The sequence below is a fragment of the Siphateles boraxobius genome, unplaced genomic scaffold (assembly GCF_051911475.1).
Source record: "Siphateles boraxobius isolate OS27281-9 unplaced genomic scaffold, OSU_SipBor_1 48, whole genome shotgun sequence".
Lineage (NCBI taxonomy): Eukaryota > Metazoa > Chordata > Actinopteri > Cypriniformes > Leuciscidae > Siphateles > Siphateles boraxobius.
Window position 1 is genome coordinate 2,528,409 of NW_027509119.1, and position 25,449 is coordinate 2,553,857.

Genomic DNA, 25,449 nt, shown 5'->3' on the forward strand with positions numbered 1-25,449 from the left:
CTATTTATTTCCAGATACAATATTTACACTCAAATAAAAGCTGAAAAGTTTATATAAAACTCAGCTACACATATAAGGTAGTTTTCATAAGCACTTGTCTTCATGGTAAATTTATTCAAACTTACATATATAATTAACAGTAAATAAGTTCCTCTCAAGTTTTTTTTTTTAAAGCTAACTAACAAATGGATAACTTTCCTGAGGTAAATGCAACATTAAGTGATATTGTTCACAAACTCTTTTATTGACGTCTTTTCACGGTTGAAAGACTGATTGAGAGATTACATGAGACATGATACGGATTTTGGTAAGTTTTAGTACAGTATCTTTCAACTTACCTTCTGATATTCATACATTTTTTCTCGATATAGTTTGTATTAAAGAATAGACTCGCGCTCCTGCTTGAACTGAGGCGCTACAGTGATCTGTCACATTTAAGAGCGTCAAAACGCCATTTATTGTTTCAATTTCGTGATAAAATGGACAGAATCAGAAAGATTGTTTCTTTTTAGAAGTAACAAAGCACAGAGCTGTTTGCGATATAATTTAATGAGAGGCGCACTACAAATAATGCTTAGTATAGGGAAAAACCTGCATATCTGGCAACCCTGGCTTGGACTACGGGTGAGTCATAGGGTCAAATAGAGCCTGCTTTTATGCAGCTGTTTATATCTATTAATGCTTTATCGTCGCATTAACTTGCCTTTACTAACTCAACACGGGAGATGTTTCTTTACACACAGTGTGAGTTGCAGTCGTTCATGTTTTACCGCACCCTTTTGATTGACAGGATATAATCGGCACTGATCATCGGCTGTTTTTAAACAATCGGCTGATGGCTGATAGAGAAAATAATTGATATTATCGGCCAATACCGATTGTTGGCTGATACATCAGTGCATCCCTAATTTTTAATGCAGAAAAGAGACAGTGATTTAGTTTGCAGTGGTTGTTTTGGCAATTTATATTTAAAAAAGGTGAAATAATAAAAGGAAACCATTCATTTTAGTGTCCTTGTTACACGCTGCATGTACTTACTACAGTAATAACTCAAAATCATGCATAATTACATGTAACTAAACCCAAACCGTAGAGTAAGTACAGGTAGTTAATCAATATTACTCAGTACTTAAATGTATAATTACACTGAAACAATGACACCTTAAAATGAATTGTCACTTCATAACAATAAATGTTTAGTAATCTACCAAAAGCATTATTTAAGATTAATCATGTTGCTCAGTAAAAACTCTTGGACATTGCACACAATTATAATAATTTATTACATATGGTGCAGAATATCCACTGACATCACAAGATGACTTCAGACATACTGCTGGCAATGCTTACCTAGTCTAACAAAACCAGTTTGAGCTGGTCTGGAAAGACGCTCAACTACTGTTTTAAAAACAGATTTGTGCAATTCTCAAAGGAGGTTTCAACTACTCTTTAAAAGAGTGATTCCTTACTGAGAAAAACAGTCTTGCTCTTAAATGCTTGATTTATGCTTATAAGCTGCCTTTGTTTCTTAATCAAATGTCCTAAAGACATAAAAAATATAATTACAGGCCAAAGAAGAACACATGTTGCCATTATAGTTCAGTCGGTCAGATCAGGTCTAACTGGAACATCGAGAGCGAGAACAACAGAAACATTTAGGGTTTTTTCTTCGCTTAAAAGCAGAATTGTGGCAGATCCTGTGTGACTGCGCTCAGGCTGGGCTCAGGTTGATGTCATCGTCCTGCGGGTCTTTGCGGGGTCTCTGGGGTCTGCGGGGCTCGTCTTCTCCAGTGTCCTGCTTGTCTCTTTCGGCCTCCACCCAGCTTTGAGGAGCAATCATCTTTTTGGGTCCAAACGGAGAAGGTCCCAGCAAAGCCTCGATGTCATCGTAGTTGACCACTTCCCTCTCAAGCAGGGCATTAGCCAGCTGAAAACAACCACAGCAAACAACAATAACTCAATGTTTCATTTGACTATTTTTAGCTTCAGTGATATGTCATTTCTATTCTCCATAATCAAACAAAGAGGAAATACCCATTTTTAGCAGTTTTGCAATAATATAAGAGAATAGAGATCTTAAAAAGTTATTAAGATTAGGGCTGCACAATATATCGAAATTATCGAAATATCGCAAATGTATATATATCGTGATATGCATATCGCAACAGCTTGCAATAATCTGGGTCATGAAAAGACGGAGAAAATCACTCACTGCTCTCGGCTGAATAACTTTCGCTTTAATAAGAATCAGTATAAATTTGATTCATACAGTGAAAACTAAGCAGTGTTTTATTTTTACATTTGATTATTCACGTTCTGTTGTTTAATAATCCTAATGTATGCCTTCCTGAAACCCTGAACCCCGTGCTTTACACTGATGTTAAAATAACACTTCTTACGCTACAGTAAAACACTGATGTTCACTTTCAGAAGTTGTAGGGATGTTTTCCTGTCAAAAAAAGAACGTGACTATTTTTTAAATATACTTTAAAGATAATTTAAGTTTATTTTACACACTTTAAGCATTATCGTATCGCATATGGCATTATTTAATGAGTTATCGCATATCGCATTTTTCTTCAATATCGTGCAGCCCTAGTTATGATTGAAGCACTTTAACACAACATCCTATCCTGTAGTCCATATTCACTGAGGGGTCCAAGATAATTTTGCATGCTTAAAATCTTGTGTGTAAATGAGAAATGAGAACTGTAATGAAATAATGTGAGCGTGTTATGAAAAGTACGAAACGGAGAGAAATGACTGGATCCGCCAAGACGATCTAGGCGAAATTTGAAATTCACTAAGTGCAAATTACAAAAACTGATTTTCTTCATGCTATGTGCAAATAGTTGTTAGATGCTATTTATACTTAGTGCGAATATTGGTAGATACACATCAGTGTATTTTAGTACATTATTTTTAAACAGTATGCAAAAATAACATATTCAGTGTATGTAATTATATTTATTAAAATCATAAATGCTGATTTAAAACTATTTAAAAAGATATATTAAAACGATTTTTTGCAAACAAAAATGTATTTGACATTGAACAACTCAAAAGGTTTGTTCAAATACACCGATTCATCAAGTCTTCATGAGTGAGTCATTGAATAATTTATTCAAACCAATATGTTTTAAATAGACTGCAGCAATTAATGTCTGCAAAATTGATGCATTACGAAAAGACTTCCTTAAAATTTTTCAAGAACTGCACCAACTCTGTGACCTAACAAGACGAGATGCAATAAGATTCCAGCGACAAACAATTTGTCTGTCCACACCAGACGTGACACGACTACAAGCGACAAAATCAATTCAGCATAACAGCCAATCAGAAGAGTGTGTGGGCGGAGTCTCTCTACAAGTGCACTGCACTCACAACCAAATCCATTAAGCATAACAGCCAATCAGAAGAGTGTGTGGGCGGAGTCTCTCTACAAGTGCACTGCACTCACAACCAAATCCATTAAGCATAACAGCCAATCAGAAGAGTGTGTGGGCGGAGTCTCTCTACAAGTGCACTGCACTTACAACAAAGTGGATAAGTGCATTATCAAATTCATAAATATTACACCATTTAAACTTTATTAAAGTGTTTCAAACAATCTCGGTCATAGAATAGACTTGTTTGTTTACACTTTGAAATGTTCTTGTCTCCTTTCATTTATTTTCAACATCTGAGATGGATTATCCAATGTCGCTTTTTTCAGTGTTTATAAAGTGTCAAACTCAAATTAGATGCTTTTAACATTTAATAAAGCACATAATCAGTACCAGAGATTATCATTGCCACACTTTGTATGTTTTTGTTCCAGCCACAACGTCACGAAAAAAATAATTTGTGCTGGTTAGGACAAAAACTCTGATTAACATGGAAAAGAGGCATTTTATCGTGTGTCATGGCGTTGTGTCGTGTCTGGTTAGAGACACAGTGTTAAGAACATTCTTAAAAAATTCTTAGAATTTATCTTAATTTCTTAACTTCTTTTTTGGGGGAAAATGATCTTGCTATGCTAACAAGGATGGGAGCATGTCTTACCAAAATAAGTTTGTCTCTGTTGTCCAGAAGCAATTTCTCTGTCCGCCTGTAAGCCTGTGCTATTAGCAACTTAGCTTCCTGAACATGGGAGAAAGGAATAGAAATAAATAACCACACACACATATTCAAGATAAATGAGATTTAACAGCCACGTAGGCCTCTCTAACATTCAATTCACATGTATTTGTACAGTACTTTTCACAATACATACCATTTCAAAGCAGATTTACAGAAAATACACGAGTCCACATTACAATTTAGAGTGATCTGTTATCAGAGGTGACTGTCTAAGTTTTGCGTTTCAGAAATGCACATATACAAAATCACAGTTAGCTAAAATTTTATTAATTTAAACAATGTAATAATTTAATGCAGAAACAATGAGCTTATTGAAGTACTGAATACTTGTTTGTTAACAAATGAGAAGGATTTTTTGAAAATGTAGCAGTGGTGCATGTTGATTCATAGAAGGACTGCACGATTAATCACAATTTCCATGTAATCGCACTTAAATCGATTGGGCTTATCGTGGTTTTGAAATCACAAAGGCTGCGATTATTTGTTATGCGCAGCTTGTCATTGATGTACGGCTCTGTAAATGCTGTGAGTTTGAGTCACTTATAATTGTGCATTTGAAAAAGCAACACGTGTCAAACATCTTTCCAAACATGAGAAGCATTTATGAACCTCTTGTCCAACAAAAGACAGCATTTAATAACATGCTTTTACTCCAAACTCACTTCATAACAGTTGAGCTCATACTTCTGTGAGATGATGCGCTTCTGACACAGAATAAGGCAGTCGTGTGTTTATTAGTCATGTTTAATCAAAGCGTTTCAATCTTCTGTTTATTCAGATACAGCGATAAGGATTTCCTGTAATAATGTCATGTCAAGTCACCTTTATTTATATAGCGCTTTTTACAATACAGATTATTTCAAAGCAGCTTTACAGAGATAACAGGAAAATAATGCAAAAAAGTTTGTTTCCAGAAGAAAATAGCATCACAGTCCAGCTTAAGCAAGTTCAGTGATTGATGTTCATTTTTGTTTTAAAAAAGTTATTAATTTAGTTCATATATATATATATATTGCGGTTTACTCCAGAGCAGTTTTTAAACCACAATGTCATCGTCCAGCTCGGTTCAGTTCTTGTATAATAGTGTCAATACAGGCAGATCAATATTATTGTTGAATATTAAATTTAATGTGCCCAACTAAGCAAGCAAAGCCAATGGCAACAAAGGTGGAAAACAGGAATCTCTCTCCATCAGTGACAGAATGGAGAAAAAAACCTTGGGAGAACCCAGACCCAGTCGCTCAGTTTCCTCTGGCCAATGAACGAACAGTGTATGATTATAATTCAGGCAGCATTATAGGTCAGAGGTCAGATTGGTTTGGAACAATCAAAATATTCTTTAGTTCCATCTGGGAATGTGTGCTGTCTACTTCTGCAGGGCATATTTGGCGTGTGTGTGTGTGTGTGTGTGTGTGTGTGTGTGTGTGTGTGAGAGAGACGCCCTCTGGTGTTCAGATGAAACAACATTTACTGCTGATCACAGCGCCGTGCTTCACTGACAAGCTGCGCAAAAAATAATCGCAGCCTTTACCAAATCACAGTTTCAGTGTGATTCATGTTAATGTATGTTCTTGTACTCACATGGTCCATCTGCTGTTGGAGGCCTTGGCTGAATGGTCTGCGTCCAATTCCTCCCTGATCATCTTCAGGGAAGGACATCTGGCCCACGCTGGCAACCATGCCGTACTGCTTCACCATGGAGTAGGCCACCCGCGTCACCTTGCGTAGGTCATCCTGAGCACCTACGAGGAGTTTATACGTTATGGTACTATCTATAAAACATCTATGAATACAGTTCTGGGTCTGTACACCAATTGACCTTACAACAATGGTTACTTAAACACGCTTTTCAAGGACGGGTCCGTCAAACAAAAAGACGTACCAGATGATTTTGGAATAAAAACGTCAAATTAGAGGTGCACAATTAATCATTGAACGATTGTGATCTTCATTCAAACACCCATGTGATTGTATACCTAAATAACAGTGATTCTTCTGACTATTAAACAAGTACGATCACAGCGAACATTCAGATCTGTGTTCTGACCCAGAGAGAGCCGTTGTCATGATATGAAAGTCTTTTCAATCACACAGTATCATTATTTCTGTGTTACAATCATTCAGATCATCACAGATGTACTGGGATTAAAGTTTATAGTTTAGATATAAACACTGATGTCTACGGTAGCGATCAAAATAGAGGAAATTACTTTTTGAAGGAAACTTGACCCTCTAAATAAAGATTGTGTAAGTTATAGCGTTACACCAGTAGATGGCGACAAGTAATGTTAAAAAATGTGTTTGACACTGAATAATTTAAGAGATTCGTTCAAATACCCAGATTAATCCAGTAATGAAACAAGTTAAGTCTTTATGAGTGAGTCATTGAATCATTCTTTGAACTCGATAAAAAAAAAAATGCAAATGAATTAAATATTTTTTTAAACAGACTGGAGCAATTATCATTTTCAACCTCTTAATTGCATGTTATTTTGTTTAGCTGAGTATTCAGAATTGTGGGAGAATATGATCTCTATTTAAAAAAAAATGATGATTGAATTTATCCAGAATTGTGCAGTTCTACTTCAAATGTAGTTAATGATAGTTTGACATCATGCATAAATCAAGAAAGCACAAGCTTGTGTATTCATGTTGTTATTTGAAACTCTAAATATAAGGGTAGAAGACAAGAAAGTAGTTAAATTACAAGGGGAAATCTACCCAAGTGTTAAGAAGTCGTCATAAACACTGACATGAACACAGAAAGAATGTGTTCGGACCCTTTGCGGATGCAAACAGGTAAATAATGTGTTTCTTTAGTGTATTTTTCTTAAAATACAGTTACCTGAATGTCACATTGTTTATAGCTTTCCATAGCACCATGTGTACCAGAGCACAAGTTTGATCCAACGCTTGCATTTTACGAAATTAAAGACAGACATAATGAACAGAAAGCCTTTAACTAGCCACTCTGGATGCCTAGTATCCAAAAGATGCCCTAATGCCTTTTACCATAGACAAAGGAATTTGGCAAAAAGGAGGTTTGTCTGACAATTCAAATGGCGGATAGCAACAGGGCTTCTTAGTGCAGCGATTTGATTGGCTATTTGGGCTATCAATAATTTTTCTGTCATTCCTAGCCAATAAGTATTTCCTACAAGTCAAAATGTGTTTTTCCTCCAGGGGGCGGCCCTGAGCACCAATCAAATCTGCTTATACTATTTCTTAGGTACGCATTTATAATTCTCGCATTAATGGTGTGTTATGAGATTATATAAGTGTGTAGAATAGATGACATACCTGTGGTGACCTTATTGAAGGTGATGGCCTCAGAGGCTCGTCCACCCAAAGCCATGCACATTCTCTCAAAAAGCTGCTCTTTGGTGAACAAATACTGATCCTTCGGCAGGATCTGAGCGAAGCCCAAAGCGGCATTCGTCCTGGGAGCGATTGAAACCTGGAGGACAATGACACAGATCAAAAGACCAGCCCATCACAATGCAAATATATAATATAATACACTGCCCGGCCAAAAAAAAAAAAAAAAAAGTAGTTGTCGCTGTATGGATTTAAATAGGCAAATGCATAAGAGTCTATGTTTATATCATTATTGCCATGATTGTTATGTTTCTATCATGTTTTATGTGTAGCAACACTTCTTGACCAAAAACTAATACACCTCTTGATGAAAATAAATGTTGTGATGTTATTTCCATCATGAGGTGCATCAAGGTTTGTTCAAGATCTTGTATTGCCAATGCACTCTGTAAAGTCTCCTCCAGAACATCCCAAAGACTTTCAATGAGCTTAAGGAGCCGATTCATGTGTGAAAATGACTCTTCACGCTCCTCCCAACCATTCGTTCACGGTTTGAGCCTGATGAATCTGGACATTGTCATCCTGGAATATGGCCATGATGTTCTTCATACATGGTTGTTTAAGAAATAAAAAGCTACACACTAGGGTTAGAGGAACTGTTACAAACATAATAATCACTGCAGCAATAATGATCCGATCATAGACTCTTAAAGTACCCCTGTGGTAAAAATCAAGCTTTTTAATCTTGTTTATATGTGTATGTGGTGTTTTTAATATGCTTTAAGACAAACCATGTGTAAATTCACAAGTCGACAGCATTGCTGAGTATTTTCTCCTTAAAACTGCAGTGAACCAAAGACAGTCTCAAAAACACGCTTTGAAATCGCTGGTGTTTCTGACGTCACAAACTACCTTGTAACCAATCAGATCAACGTGTGATCGTCAACGAGTGGATCTCTGAGTGAGTGAGTAAGTGGAGGCGGGGCTCATTTGCATATATTTTAAGGCATGAAGGCATTTAAATATGTAATTTTGGTGATCAATTTTAAGGGATAAAATTATTGACTTCAGGGGGACTTTAAGCATTTGCTTTTTTAAATCCAAACTGTGGCTTTTTCCCCCAGGCAGTGTATAATGTTAAATACCTAATAATATAATATAGGCGCAAAATGATGTAATATATATTATTGTCTTAATGCCACACTGTCTTTGTCATTCTTAATTCAAAATAAATTGTTAATTTATTACTAATATCTATTTCTGATAATCCCAGGTTGTTATAGTCAAGCAGGTTTGTTTACGTATCAAACTCGTGACCAAGAGAAATAAAGTGAACAGAATATGTCCCCTCCCGGCCATCATACACACAAGTCTCTTGGACCAGCAGTTTTTGACAGCATTTACCTTCATGACAGCTTCGGTGTGTTCTAGCAGCCATCCGACTAAAGCATGACCAGACTCATGGAAGGCCACCACCTTCTGCTCTTCTTTAGATAAGATTTTATTCTTCTTCACACTCCCTGCATGTCACAAACAACATCAAACAGATGCTGACTGTGGAGAAACCTCTAAAGTAATATCATAGCACAGTGTTTTTCGGAGCTGGATACCTGCGATGACTCTTTCCACAGCATATTCAAAGTTAAAGGTGTCGATGGACTTGAAACCCTCTCTGGCAGCATGAAGGGCGGCTTCGTTGCAGATGTTGGCAATATCGGCCCCTGGATAATATGAACAATGTGGCAGATGTGGTGTCAGGTAGTGTTAATTTTGTCAGCTATCTTTTTGATTTAGTCAGTCTTAGTCCTATGGAAGCTTGTTTCTGCCACAGAATAAAAATGTTTAAAAGATAATTGTGACTTTTTATCTCAATTGCGAGTTTACATCTCGCAATTCTGACTTTATTTCTCAGAATTGCGAGATATAAAGTCAGAATTGCGAGATATAAAGTACCATTTTTCGAGATATAAACTCACAATTGCAAGTTATAAAGTCCGAATTGCGAGATATAAAGTCCGAATTGCGAGATATAAAGTCAGAATTGCGAGATATAAAGTCAGAATTGCATGATATAAAGTCAGAATTGCGAGATATAAAGTCAGAATTGCGAGATATAAAGTCAGAATTGCGAGATATAAAGTCAGAATTGCGAGATATAAAGTCAGAATTGCGAGATATAAAGTCAGAATTGCGACATATAAAGTCAGAATTGCGAGATATAAATTCAGAATTGCGAGATATAAAGTCAGAATTGCGTGATATAAAGTCATAATTGCATGATATAAAGTCAGAATTGCGAGATATAAAGTCAGAATTGCGAGATATAAATTCAGAATTGCGAGATATAAAGTCATAATTGCATGATATAAAGTCAGAATTGCGAGATATAAAGTCAGAATTGCGAGATATAAAGTCAGAATTGCGAGATATAAATTCAGAATTGTGAGATATAAAGTCATAATTGCATGATATAAAGTCAGAATTGCGAGATATAAAGTCAGAATTGCGAGATATAAAGTCAGAATTGCGTGATATAAAGTCAGAATTGCGTGATATAAAGTCAGAATTGCGAGATATAAACTTGCAATTCTGACTTTTTTTCTCTCGTAATTGCGAGTTTATATCTCGCAATTCTGACATCTTTTCTCAGAATTGGGAGAAACAAACTCACAATTGCGTGTTATAAAGTCAGAATTGCGAGATATAAACATGTCATTCTAAAAAAAAAGTCAGGAAGGTGACTATATCACGCAATTCTAAGATAAAAAGTCAGAATTGCAAGATAAAAAGTCTCAATTACCTTATATATATATATATTTTTTTTCTGTGGTGGAAGCAACTTCCTCATAGTCCTGTCAAATGTATTTTTAGTTTTTATCATGTTCAGTAAATGTTATGTTTTTGTTTAGTCAAGTTTTAGTCGACTAAATGTCTGTGACTTTTAGAGTAGATTTAGTCAGTGAAAACAGTCACATTTTTGTCATGCTGCATAATGTTTCAATTAATAATCATGATTATATTGCTCAAAACTATAATCATTTAAGAATTTTTTTTGAACATTTCATCAGAGATATCGCACTCTTTCACATAAGCACAAATCAGACCGGCTGGCTGTACATTACCCCATACTTAATATAGTCACACTTATCCTTTAAGGACATTGGCGTAGTCTTGCCATCGTCTCGTCTTAGCCATGAAAAAAAGTTTGTTGTCGAACATTTTTCGTTAACGAAATTAACGCTAGTGCCAGGAGATTATAGAGTCACATATTGAAAACATGACTGACCGCTGAAGCCGGGGGTAAACTCAGCCAGACGCAGCGAGTACACGTCCGCCGGCTGGGTCAGCTTCAGGATCTTCAGGTGTTGCTCAAAGATTTCCTTCCTCTCCTGGAACACAATCAGCAAGAGTAAGTATTGAATATTTGATGACGGGTTGTTGAATTATTGACAATTAATCCACTCCTGAGATGGTAATACAGCTAATATGGAAGTGGTTATCACACCTTGGGTGTGAATTAATTTTCAATAACTCAACAGACAATTATTCCACGTATACTATGATTTCCTAGCCTGACGTCGTCATTGTCAGATTCTAGTCAGAATGAGTCTGATACTGCTTCATTGGGCTGTGATTATGGGGTGCGTTTCAACCGAACCAGGAAAGAAAATGCCTCTGCACTCAATTGGATCGACAAATGCCTTGATCGCGGTTCTCTGTTCCTCTTTTAAAATGAATGCGCTGTCTACATCTTCTATACAGACGCGATGGCTGAATCTACACATCTAAATTATCCGGCGGCAGCCATTCTTTGTTGTAAACAAATTCAACCCAAGCGCTCTTTGGTGACGTGGATGGTTACGTTACTGTTGATCATCTGTCCATCATCTTATAAAGCCCGCCCTGACAATTTGATTGGTCCGAACAGCTTTGGTTCGGCAATACTTGCTTCTTAACAAATGAAGTCCAGACCGAACTTCCCGACCTCAAATGTTGTGGGCGGAGCTAATTCGGCTGGCATCCAGGCTAACGATTTCCACCGCACATATACTCTACCAATCAAAAGTTTGGAATAATTAGTCTTTTATTCACACTAAGGCTGCATTTATTTGATCAAAAATACAGTTTGTTTTGTTTTTAACGCTTCTGTGGCTATTTTCATGGTGAGAAATTTATGGTAAAACTGCTCCAGGTTTTTACAATTTATTCTAGAAAAAAAAAAGTGAACTGAGTTGAAACATTTAAAACCAACACGATCTAAAAAAACATGCTGCAATGATGAAGAGATTTGACAGGAATAACATGAGTTTGTTCTCTTCTGCTCACCAAGGCTGCATTTATTTGATCAAAAATACAGTACAAATTGTGAAATATTTTTACAATTTAAAACAGCGGTTTTCTATGTTAATATATGACACATGATCCTTCAGAAATCATTCTAATATGATGATTTGATGCTCAAATGTGATCAATTATTATTGGGTAACACTTTACACTAAGGTTTCATTAACATGAACTAACAATGAGCAATACATTTGTTACTGTATTTGTTAATCTTTGGTAACGTTAGTAAAACAAATTAACCTGTTCATTTTTGGTTCATGCTAGTTCAATGTTTTAACTAATGTTAAAAAAACTACTTTTGATTTTAATAATGTATTAGTAAATGTTGAAATTAGCTAACTAAGATTAACTCATAATGAACAATAATTGTACAGCATTTATTAATGTTAATGAATGTAGTAAACTAATAAAACCTTATTTAAATAATAAGTAACACTTTACAGAGGTTTCTTATTATCAATGTTAAAAACAGTTGTGCTACTTAATATTTTTGAGATGCATTTTCTCAGGATTATTTGAAAAATAGAAAGTGCAGTGTACAGCATTTATTTAAAATAGAAATCTTTTTGTAACATGTCTTTACTTTCACTTCTGATCAAAATTAATGCATCCTTGCTCAAGTTAAAGTATTTTTTATTGAATTGTACTTCCCCTAAAATGTTGTTCCATGGTTTCCAAAAAATAATTAAGCAAAGACTACAATAATCTGAAATGTTTCTTGAACACCAAATCATCATATTAGAATGATTTCTGAAGGATCATGTGACACTGAATGATGAGTAATGATGCTGAAAATTCAGCTTTGATCACAGGAATAAATTACACTTTACTATATATTCACATAGAAAACAGCAGTTTTACATTGTAAAAATATTTAACAATTTTTACTGTATTTTTGATCAAATAAATGCAGCCTCGGTGAGAAGGGACTTCTTTCAAAAAAGCATTAGTGTACATTAGTTTGTCTCATGATATTTATCAGGATTTGCTTAGAAAAACAACCCAATTCACTATTACCAGATTACCAGTCTCCAGAAAGAGCGCAGAGAAGTGATATACAAATGTAATGCACTCTTCATAGTCAAATTACCAATCAGAATCAAGACTTGTGTGGCTGCTGCGCAACTTTGACCCGTCATTACCTGAAGAGTTGGCAGGTCGATAAATATGTGCCTATCAAGCCTGCCTGGTCTCATGAGAGCATTGTCCAAAACATCTGCCCGATTAGTGGACGCCAGGACAATCACATGATCTGTGGTACCCATTCCTAGAAAATAGAGATGTAAAATATGTTGAGGTCACGTGTTCACTCGACTTTTTCACATTCTTACTATGGATGTGAGTCACAAATAATTTAATTAAAATGGTAATTTTTCTAATTTACTTGTATACTAGTTTAACAAACCCCCAGAGGAGACAGTCAAAAAAAGTCTGTGTATGTGATCCATTTGAAATAGCCTATTTAATCTATGAGTCAAACATCCCAATCCCATACTGAACGCAGCTGAAAAACACTTTAGAATCATTCTGGGTTTTTTTGAAATATTTCTTCTGCACAGCAAGGCTGTATTTATTTGATCCAAAAAAAGGAAAAAAACTCGACACATGGCTCCAAAAATGTGAAAAATGTAATATTAGACTCACACACAGGTGGTAATGTTTCGAGCACGTAGGCTCTTCATCAGACAATTAAAAGTAAAAAATCCCACTCCTTTATACTCACAGGTGACGACCCCCCCCCAAATAAATGAATAGATAATAATAATAATAATATAAATAATACCAATATCACCCAGAAGAACACAGAAAGGCAAAGGAAAAATACAAAAATAATTCATACTAAATGTGAAAGTCAAATTAAACACATAAAATTAATATCAATTTAAATAGTGATATTATTGATATTAATTTTGTGTTAAACACAAACAACACAAACAAACAAATCTCAATTATTCTAACTCATAGTGTAGGTTATATACATGCAATGTGCTTGACTTGCACTATGATCATTGTACATTAAGCGTTCACTTGATCAACAGGTCCAAAAATGGATAAATTTATTGATTTAATTTATTACACAACTGAACATAAAGGCAGTGCAGGATCATTATATATAAACTCAATAGCCTATTATAAACAGAATTCCTCAAGTAAAAGTTAAGTCTACGCATGTGGGAGAAAACAACATGCAAGGTCTGAGATAAAATTTTACTTTTTTTGCTCCAAAATGTGTGTCAAAATAATTTATTACTTCTAAAATGCACAGTAACTGAACAAATCCTTGAAAAAAAAAAAAAATGAGACAAAAGAAATGATGTAAACAACTAGTATTTTCAATGTCGTACCGTCCATCTCCACCAGCAGCTGATTGAGGGTCTGCTCTTCCTCGGTGTTTGAGAAACCTGACATGTTTGTGGAGCGTTTCTTCCCTACGGCGTCGATCTCATCGATGTAGACGATGCATGGAGCTCGAGCACGAGCCTCTTTAAACAGACTTCGCACTCTTGCGGCACCAAGGCCTGGGTGGGGAAAAAATCACTCACATTTAAATATCAATGGCAATGGCATTCGAATAATAATCTCTAACGCAGTGCTGGGCGGTATGACCAAAAATCCATATCACGGTATTTTTCTAAATTATACCGGTTTCCCCTTATGACGGGTATATATTTATTTTTCCAAGCATGACTGGGTGTTAAGCACATTTTCTACTGATTAAGAGAGGAAATACTGCAGTAGATTGACGTAGAATGCCCTGTTATTCTTCAATTGCATTATATTTAATGTATTAGTTATTCTATTGCTTGTAATTGTATTGATTGCTCTTGAAATTTTATTATATCGTATTATCTTTGTACTGATTATTCTGTGCTGTTCAGCACTTTGGTCAACCATGGGTTGTTTTTAAATGTGCTTTACAAATAAAGAATGAATGAATGCATATTTTACTGTCATGAGTAAATATTATGGGAAAAATCCACACTAGTGTTAATACAGGTTTGCAAGGCCCACACAACGATGCTGTTTAAAAGAGGAGCCAGCAGGAGGCGCTGTAGGAGCAGCTTTATCAGGAAAGATTAAATGAAAACAACATCAAAACTTTTCTAAAGACCATCAGATACATTCATATAAAAACACGCGCGCCGCGTTTTGACTTCGACACGTGCAGTGCTCATGTTTATTCAACGATGTCAGAGCCAACCACAAATAGGTTTTCCAAAAGGCTGTGTTGATATTGTGAAACAATGTATGGGAAACCCTGTAATTTGACAGCTATCAATTATAGTTTAACCTATCCATTCTTCACTGTCACGGTTAGTAACACACACAGCTGAGCCTCATCACAGTGCAACAGCTGCGTTTACATGGACCCTTATAATCGGATTGACGGCTCAATCGGACTAAAAAACCTTCATGTAAACACCTTAATCGATCTGATTGAGCTCGATCGGATTGAAAGGGGGGGTTTATTCCTTTTGTAATCCCATCGAGAGAACATGTAAACACTTGATCGGATTGAAACCGAAACTGAAAGGATTGCACATGTGCGATGACGTAGAAATAGCGTAACGAGCTGTTCTTCCTGTTGAATAAAGTGTCTTATAAATGAGTTTCCCGTTATTATAAAATTCTCACTTCACTGCGTCTGTGAAGTGGAGCAGGACGACGGCCCAACAGTGCTTGTTTCAGACTCTCATCCACTTTTGGGCATTTTTACTGCGTGATCAATATAAGCAGCGGCACAACGGTTCATATGCTCATTGTCTCCAAATCATGACCAGAGACGGATAAATATTAAGTCCGCTGTTTAAAACCAATAAAGAACCAATAGAGGAGAATAGTTATGCGTGAACAGTGCAGTATTCCTGCAGTGTGTGCTTGTCAAAAAATCTGATTTGAAAATTGTGACATAAACGCGCACATCAACCCCATTACTTTATTTATCGTTCATGTAAACAACGTGTTCGGATTCATCAATCGATTGAAATCATTCTGATTGAGCCAAAAGGCATGTAAACTTCGCTAAACCGGTATTGCGGTATATTAAAAATTCATATCACAGGGTTTCCACACCTTGGTTAACTTCAAATTCAAGGACTTTCCAGGTCCAATACCCTCAAATTCAAGGACTAAATGTGGGAATACATTTGTTGCGTCAAACAACAAACGTTGAGGTACCATCATAGAGCGCAGTGTTGCCAACTATTTCAAAGGAAAGTAGCTAACGCCTTCCCTAAAGGTCGCTAGATGACGTTGTACGTCAATTAGCCTATTCATGACATCATCGCGTCGTACTTGCGTTCTGCCTGCCTATTTTGTTTTCTCATTAAATTCATGCTCACATACTGTATTTTAATTTAATATAATATAGCCAAATGTCCAATAAAGCTGTTCTCAGTTCCTTGCTAGATTTGTCGCTAGTCTCTTTTTTTTTTTTTATGTCGCTAAAGGGGTCTGAAAAGTCGCGACAAAGGCGCAAAATTGGCAAAGCTGTCACAGAGTAGTTTCATGCGCACGTGATAGTCATAGCAACGTACAACACAAAGTACCTCACGCGGGTAACACTTAATGTAACGTGTAAATGTGGGTAACTAACGAAAATCAAGTAAGCTAGTATGCATAGGCCACGAAGTGTTGGCGAAATAACATAATAATATGGAATTTTTTCCAGAAAACTTCTGGCACAAAATAAAATCAAACACTCTCGAGGACCTGTATCTATGTATATCTATTTTCAAAAACTTTCCAGGGCCTTGCATTTAAAAAAAAAAAGGATTTCAAGGACCCATGGGAACCCTCATTACAAAAATAAACACGGTATTCGGTATGAACCGGTATACCGCCGCCCAGCACGACTCTAACGGTCTTATTTACCTCCAATCACCTCCACGAACTCTGACCCTGCCATGGCAAGGAAGGGCACCTGAGCTTCTGTCGCCACTGCTTTAGCAAGCAGGGTTTTCCCACAGCCAGGCGGTCCCAGAAGCAGAGAGCCTTTCGGGACCTTGGCCCCAAGCTGAAGGTAACGGTCGGGATTCTTCAAAAGAAAACAATTATCGTTAGTTTTCTTCATATGCTCGAGTCTATGGCAGCCCATGAAACCGTTTGCGGGAAAGTTATGAAATCTGGCACACAGATAGAGGACAGTCTGAAATGTTACCATAACAAATTTATATATTTAAAAACACTATTTTATCACTATCTTCAAATATTTTACACTGTCTCTTACTTAATCCCTCTGGCTCCGCCAACTGTCCAATTTTGAACTCCCATTTATGCAAATAACTTTTGAACCATAAGTGATAGAAACAAAATTATTTTACCTCTGATTCCTTTTTGATTTAATACGAATTTTAAAAAAAAAAAAATTTAAGTCTGAAGCAACGAGCAAAACAAATTTGACCATAAGAACTAGAATTGAACCATAAGGGCAAGAAACTTTTTTTTTATTTCATTGATTAGATTGCACCATGTGACATTACTTCCCCTCATGAAATTTATTTCGCCATTTAAAATTTTCTGAAAAACCTTCTTTCTACAACTCCTCCAAGACCGTTGCTTCGATTTTCACGAAAATGTAATTACATCATGTTCAGACCATGCAAAGTTACAGAATTCAAGTTGATTCGTCAAACCGTCCTAGAAACGAATTTGACAAAGAGCACGCCAAATTGGACGTCTCTAACTCAAACCATCTAGCGCCACCAACTGTCCAATTTTGCACTGACGTTTATGCTAATAACTATTGAACCATAGGTGCTAGAAACAGAATCATTTTTCCTCTGATTCCTTTGATTTGATCTGAAAAAACTCTTTCTGGACAAGTGGTTCTCCACGGGGGCGTTGGAAGCAACATTTTTGAAAGGGAGACGTTCAGGTGTTCACGAGTTTACACCAAAAGATCCAGGCGAGACAAGGTTAAACATGTAATTACTTGCAAAATAATTGCCTACAACATTCTAAAATCTGCCAGTTTAATGCGACATGTAAGATATGTATCGTTTCTTTTGAAACGATTATTTTTCCAGTCATAGACTGGGAATCCAGCACTGACAAGAATCGGCATTCACATACTCAAAAATGTGTTAAATACTTAATTTACTGATTAAATGTAAAACTTTTACATAAAATATAATGCATACATCTAATAACGTTAGATTTTGTTTTCTTCTAATTTGTACCTTATAAAGGTAAAAATGCCCCTGGAATTCAATTTGTTAATCAGATTGTTGCCCCTCAATGAAAGTTCATTACTTTCATTACTGTGAACGGACCACCGCAAAGAATATGAAGAATATACATATCTTTAGGAGTCAGCTGTCAGTATCACACATCCCTAGTTTACACTAATGCCTGTTATAGTTTCCCAATGAACTGATAATGCCACATGCACTTGCATTATGAATTGTGATCGGTCACATTTCAGATCGTAGATATTTGGAAATAATGTTTTAGGCCTAACTTTCAGATGCCCTTACCTTTAGATAGTCCACAAACTCTTTGACTTCCATCTTGGCCTCATGCATACCCGCAACATCTTTGAAGCTTATCCCTTTCCCAGATTTCCCATCGACAATAGTGAATTTAGCCATTTTCAACTGATTCTGGTGGAGCAGACATACGACTTGACATCACAAAACATCTCATAGTAGTCAAAAAACTGATACAAATTAAGGAACTCTTGACTTACAAATGCACTAAAGCCGCCATCTCTCCCACCCATTCCTGCCAGTCGGAAGATGTACCAGAGGATTGCAACCCCAATGGCAGCCATACCAAGTGCATAAAGGGCACTGTGGAGGAAAAGAAACTGATCTAGAGGTATTCTGTCATGATCACAGTCAAATTTAAAGTGCCCCAATTATGTTACTATTTTGTTTTGGAGTCTCCTACAATAGGTTTACATGCATCTAAGGTCAAAAAACACTTTCATTTTCTCATAATATACATCGCGCATCACCTCTTTTCTCATAATGTCTGAAACGGCCCGATCAAGGATTGAGTTTCTGTAAAACCTGCCTTTCCAAAAGCCAACTCTGCTCTGATTGGTCAAATGACCCAGTCTGTTGTGATTGGTCAACTCTGCTCTGATTGGTCAGATGGCCCAGTCTGTTGTGATTGATATACTCTGCTCTGATTGGTCAGATGGCTTAGTCTGTTGTGATTGGTCTACTCTGCTCTGATTGGTCAAATGACCCAGTCTGTTGTGATTGATATACTCTGCTCTGATTGGTCAGATGGCTTAGTCTGTTGTGATTGGTCTACTCTGCTCTGATTGGTCAAATGACCCAGTCTGTTGTGATTGGTCAACTCTGCTCTGATTGGTCAGATGGCCCAGTCTGTTGTGATTGATATACTCTGCTCTGATTGGTCAGATGGCCCAGTCTGTTGTGATTGATCTACTCTGCTCTGATTGGTCAGATGGCCCAGTCTGTTGTGATTGGTCTACTCTGCTCTGATTGGTCAGATGACCCAGTCTGTTGTGATTGGTCTACTCTGCTCTGATTGGTCAGATGACCCAGTCTGTTGTGATTGGTCTACTCTGCTCTGATTGGTCAAATGACCCAGTCTGTTGTGATAGGTCGACTCTGCTCTGATTGGTCAGACGGCCCAGTCTGTTGTGATTGATCTACTCTGCTCTGATTGGTCAGATGGCCCAGTCTGTTGTGATTGATCTACTCTGCTCTGATAGGTCAGATGGCCCAGTCTGTTGTGAATGATCTACTCTGCTCTGATTGGTCAGATGGCCCAATCTGTTGTGATTGATCTACTCTGCTCTGATTGGTCAGATAACCCAGTCTGTTGTGATTGGTCGACTCTGCTCTGATTGGTCAGATGACCCAGTCTGTTGTGATTGGTCGACTCTGCTCTGATTGGTCAAATGACCCAGTCTGTTGTGATTGGTCAACTCTGCTCTGATTGGTCAGATGGCCCAGTCTGTTGTGATTGATCTACTCTGCTCTGATTGGTCAGATGACCTAGTCTGTTGTGATTGGTCAACTCTTCTCTGATTGGTCAGATGGCCCAGTCTGTTGTGATTGATCTACTCTGCTCTGATTGGTCAGATGGCCCAGTCTGTTGTGATTGGTCTACTCTGCTCTGATTGGTCAGATGGCCCAGTCTGTTGTGATTGATCTACTCTGCTCTGATTGGTCAGATGACCCAGTCTGTTGTGATTGGTCTACTCTGCTCTGATTGGTCAGATGGCTTAGTCTGTTTTGATTGGTCTACTCTGCTCTGATTGGTCAGATGGCTCAGTCTGTTGTGATTGGTCTACTCTGCTCTGATTGGTCAGATGGCCCAGTCTGTTGTGATTGGTCTACTCCGCTCTGATTGGTCAGATGGCTTAGTCTGTTTTGATTGGTCTACTCTGCTCTGATTGGTCAGATGGCCCAGTCTGTTGTGATTGATCTACTCTGCTCTGATTGGTCAGATGACCCAGTCTGTTTTGATTGGTCTACTCTGCTCTGATTGGTCAGATGGCCCAGTCTGTTGTGATTGGTCTACTCTGCTCTGATTGGTCAGATGGCCCAGTCTGTTGTGATTGGTCTACTCTGCTCTGATTGGTCAGATGGCCCAGTCTGTTGTGATTGATCTACTCTGCTCTGATTGGTCAGATGACCCAGTCTGTTGTGATTGGTCAACTCTGCTCTGATTGGTCAGATGGCCCAGTCTGTTGTGATTGGTCTACTCTGCTCTGATTGGTCAGATGGCCCAGTCTGTTGTGATTGATCTACTCTGCTCTGATTGGTCAGATGACCCAGTCTGTTGTGATTGGTCTACTCTGCTCTGATTGGTCAGATGGCTTAGTCTGTTGTGATTGGTCTACTCTGGTCTGATTGGTCAGATGGCTTAGTCTGTTGTGATTGGTCTACTCTGCTCTGATTGGTCAGATGGCTTAGTCTGTTGTGATTGGTCGACTCTGCTCTGATTGGTCGGATGGCTTAGTATGTTGTGATTGGTCTACTCTGCTCTGATTGGTCAGATGGGCCAGTCTGTTGTGATTGACCTACTCTACTCTGATTGGTCAGATGGGCCAGTCTGTTGTGATCGACCTACTCTGCTCTGATTGGTCAGATGGCTCAGTCTGTTGTGATTGGTCTACTCTGCTCTGATTGGCCAGATGGGCCAGTCTGTTGTGATTGACCTACTCTGCTCTGATTGGTCAGATGGGCCAGTCTGTTGTGATTGACCTACTCTACTCTGATTGGTCAGATGGGCCAGTCTGTTGTGATTGACCTACTCTGCTCTGATTGGTCAGATGGCTCAGTCTGTTGTGATTGGTCTACTCTGCTCTGATTGGCCAGATGGTTCTGCTGTGGCAGCAGAAAACAGAGTCTTCTCACCATGTGAACAACACAAACCAAACTCTTCCAGTCTCAGCTACAACTACAGTGTTTAAGGGCGGGGCAAAGTAGACGCTGTTCGGGGACAGCCAATGAAAACCATAGGCTGGCATTATGGAAATTAGTTACAAACCTACATATATTTGCACAGAAAGTGAGACTGGAATTATTGACGACTCATTTCGGTAGTTCAGAATCGATTAGTCGTGCATTTTGAGCTTTAAAACTTTGCAGACCGTTTACATTCACAAACAGCTCTATTACACACTGCATGAAATGTAATATTTAAAAAAGCATAATAAGGGCATGGTTACACTTTATTTTAAGGTGTCATTGTTACAGTGGAATTATATATTTAAGTACCGAGTAATATTAAGCAACTACATGTACATACTATAGGGTTAGGTTTTGGTTGAGGGTTAGTTGCATGTAATTATGCATTATTTACTGCCATTACTATGGTATGTACATGTAACATATGTAACAAGGACACTGTAAAATAAAGTGTTACCTAAGGGAACTTTTTCAGCTGGCGAGGTTTGTCTGCTCGGTGTCAAGTTCAAATTACTCACTTCCCAAAGAAGCCTGTGCGCTTGTAGTTCACTGGGATTCTGTCTTTGGCATCTATACTCAGTTCTTCTTCTGCTGCTCTGAGCTTCTCCTCAAACTTGTCAATATTGGCCACCTGCATTCGGTACATCAGGGCCAGTCTCTACAACAGACAACAGGGCAAAAATTAAACTGGAATTTATAGCAACATAATGATAACAATTATTTTAAAATCATTAAATCTGATGTGAAATGACGTACAGGTCTTCCGAAGATGACTGCACCAGGGTGAAGGTAGATCTCGACGATGTCGCTCTCTGGCACCACCTGTACTCGCGACACCTCTCCTTTGGCCAGCATTTCATTTACAAAATCATTCCAGGATATGTTTCCCCCACTGGTATTGATGGAGTTGAGCAAGCTCATGATGACAGCGATAATAAAAAGTGTGCGCAGTCGCTCCCTATACATCTGATCCTCTTGCTCTCGTCTCTTTTTCTCTTCTAGGGAATAAAAAAAAGCAAAGCATGCATGACTAATTTGGCATGAACGTATATCTGGCTGTCTGAATTGTTTGAGTTGGTCAACAAATTGCATAATCGACTGCTGTCCCAGTTAACCTGATGTCATATAAAAAGAAAGAAGCAAATTTCAAAGAAAATTACAAGAAATAGGACAAATAAACACAATAAAACAAATAAGACACAAATTAAATAGTGCTTTGAGTTTTTCAGGTGCATCTAGCCTAGTATTCTAATAATACAGTTTTATTAGGCTACTGTCACTTTAAGACCTAAAGCACAGATCTAATTTACACACCACTTTTCTTTCCCAACTGTTTACATTTACTTAATAACCGACTGTTATAGTGAATACTCAGCAAAACTGCATTTTGACATGCAAGTGTGTGTATATGACCGCCAAACTCAATTCGGATCGCACATTGTCTGAGAGGCAACTTTCTGTCCGCTCGCTTCGGGTGTGAGCACCGAATTCAGTTCTCTTGTGCCGTTTATTGTGCTTTTAATAATTTCTCAAGCTTTTTATTTTCTCATTAATTTCTTTATAAATCGAACGTGTCAGTAACTTTAAGCAGTCCTGCGCTGTGTGGACACATTTACATACATCCATCAACTGACACTTGTCACCAGGATGTATAGCCTAATAGAAATATAGAAAATAGTTCAAAACGAAGCTGTCATTGAATGAATCGCTTGAGTGAATTATTCAATAACCCATTTATAGAGACAGACATTTGCTTCATTACACAAACATTACTTTAATTAGCTCCTTGTATCGGCCTTAAATTAATACATTTTAACTAACTGTGTGATTTGTATATGTACATTTCTGAAATACATATTAATAACAGATCACTCTTATAATGTAGACATGCATTTTTTGTAAAGCTGCTTTGAAATATGTAATGTGTATTTGAACTATGTATTGTGAAAAGCGCTATACAAAATAAACGTGAATTCAATTTCTGAATGAATCAGATGTTTGAAACAAATCGTTTGAATAAATGATTCAGTGACTCACTCATGAACACAGGGACTTGCTGCCACCTACTGGTGGTTTTAGTTTCATATTTGAAGTCGGCATTGCGATTGTCTTTTCTTCTCTATTGTGATGCGTAACGGCTTCTCAAACAAGAACAAATGTAGGACGGGACTTAATTTCATCATTGGGACTTGATGGTTGTCATTTGTTAAAGTTGGATCTTATGTGAGTGACAGGTTGCCCTCGCACCAGTAAACACGTCATTATACTCTTCAATGTTTATTTTGGGATCCTGATTACTTCTACAAGGTGTATTTTGTGATGTAAACTATTGATTAAAAAATTACCAAAATACCTTCATCCTCCTCTGGGGTCTTCCCTTTACCACCCTCTTTCTTTTCATGTCTTCTGTTGGATGTGCTGAAATAATGAGTGGTTCCTGAAAGATGTGAAACACATTCCCATTATGCAAAGCATCAGGAAGACTTTGAACATGAATCAGAACAAGCTTTAAGATTCATAAGATGTCAAGAACTCTGCATCACTACTTTGTCTGGTGAAAACATTCAAATAAACCTACTACTTACCTAAAAGTTTCCACAGTTTCATAGGATTTGTGACCAATTTGTGGCGACTATGGAATTCAAGTCCAATAAGCCTTGGGATTAAAGGCTTTGTCAAAATGTTCTGTGAAATGATGGCAACTTGGTTAATCATCCAAGTAACATCAAGGGCATGCATAACCTTAGCCGAATAAACTGACAAATATGTCTTTTATATTACCTGGTATTATTATAATCAACCAGTAAGTTCCCTTTTGGCCAAAATCTACCAACAGACTAGACTCGTCATGGTGTAACCACACATTTTTCTTAAAAAATTGACTTAAAGGGATAGTTCACCCAAAATGTTTAATTCTGTTATCATTTACTCACCCTCATGTCGTTCCAAACACGTAAGACATTCATTCATCTTCGGGAAGCAAATGAAGATCTTTCTTTGATGAAATCTGAGAGACTTCTGTCCCTCCATTGACAGCTACACAACTACCACTTTGACACAAAGTTCATAAAGAGATTGTAAAACTAACCCATATGAATTGAGCGGTTTAGTCCAAATTTTTCTAAAGAGATACCATCATTTTATATGATGAACAGATTAAATTTTCTTTTTCACATATAAACATTCATCAACTCACACATCAGTTGTTGTAAACAGAAGCTCAAGCATGTTCACTTGACGTACGAGAACCAAAGATGTTTGTTCCCTCTTGTCAAGCGGGCTAAGTTGAGTTTCTGTTTACTGATGCTGATCAATGTTTAAATGTGAATAAAAGCCATTAAATCTATTCATCATATAAAGCATTCGAGTCTCTTCAAAAAAATTGGACTGAACCGCTCAATTCATATGAATTAGTTTTACTAGGAACTTTTAAAACCCGTAAGTGGTACAAAAGTGGTAGTTGCGTAGACTGTCAATGGAGGGACAGAAAGCATCATCAAAAATATATTCATTTGTGTTCTGAATATGAAAGAAAGTCTTACGGGTAAGGAACGACATCAGGGTGAATAATTAATTACAGTATTTTTATTTTAGGGTGAACTATCCCTTTAACGTCACTGAACTTCCTATTAACATAAATAGTTTACATAATGGTTGGTCGACTTTTAAAAAACCCACCTGAATGCGTGCTGATTTTAGACCTCTTGTGTTTGCAGTCACTAAAGACGAGTATGAAGTCACATTGTTGTCCAGGAGTTTTCTGTTCGTTTCAAAACAACTGAAACGATTCGACAACGACCAAATTCGTTTGTCGTAACATTTGTTGTTACGCAGCAAAAGTAGCGCTGCCATAGTAAAATCTGATTTATCGCGTCGCTTGAATCAAAGACATACTTTACCAGAACGAATGCCAGTCTTTAATGTGACCTCTTTAAGAGCTGAAATATCACACAACTGCCGTAATGATTCTGCTGGTCTTATCCAACACAGCCAAATATAGTTGCAAATAAAAAACAACCGCGTCTTCTACTCTGATATTTCGGAAATATACAGAGCAAATAAAACGTTTAAATAAAATACAAAAAATATGTCTTAAATGATACAATCACAAGGACATTATAAAGCCGTGTACTCGATTGGTGTTTACCGTACAGGCTCGGGAAACATGTCTGTTGAACTTTCACCTCCGGAATCAGCCAATCGGGAATGGAAACGGCTCGCGAAGGGTCTGACGGGAAATATGGTTCTACTCGCAGTTGAATAA

At 37.3% G+C, this 25,449-nt stretch overlaps 1 protein-coding gene across 1 annotated transcript; it reads right to left on the reverse strand.

The window, feature by feature from the left end:
* Positions 1–1,264: 1,264 nt before the first annotated feature.
* spg7 (SPG7 matrix AAA peptidase subunit, paraplegin) lies at positions 1,265–25,393 on the reverse strand. Its single transcript, XM_077201483.1, has 17 exons — positions 24,864–25,393; positions 23,771–23,870; positions 23,539–23,622; positions 21,942–22,183; positions 21,704–21,843; positions 18,476–18,578; positions 18,264–18,389; positions 16,660–16,822; positions 14,130–14,303; positions 12,927–13,051; positions 10,727–10,829; positions 9,051–9,161; positions 8,845–8,960; positions 7,423–7,579; positions 5,704–5,864; positions 4,045–4,122; positions 1,265–1,927 (listed from the first exon to the last, which is right to left on the reverse strand). Exons 1-17 carry the CDS (start codon positions 25,035–25,037, stop codon positions 1,712–1,714), a joined length of 2,373 nt encoding a protein of 790 aa, XP_077057598.1. The 5' UTR covers positions 25,038–25,393; the 3' UTR covers positions 1,265–1,711.
* Positions 25,394–25,449: the final 56 nt, after the last annotated feature.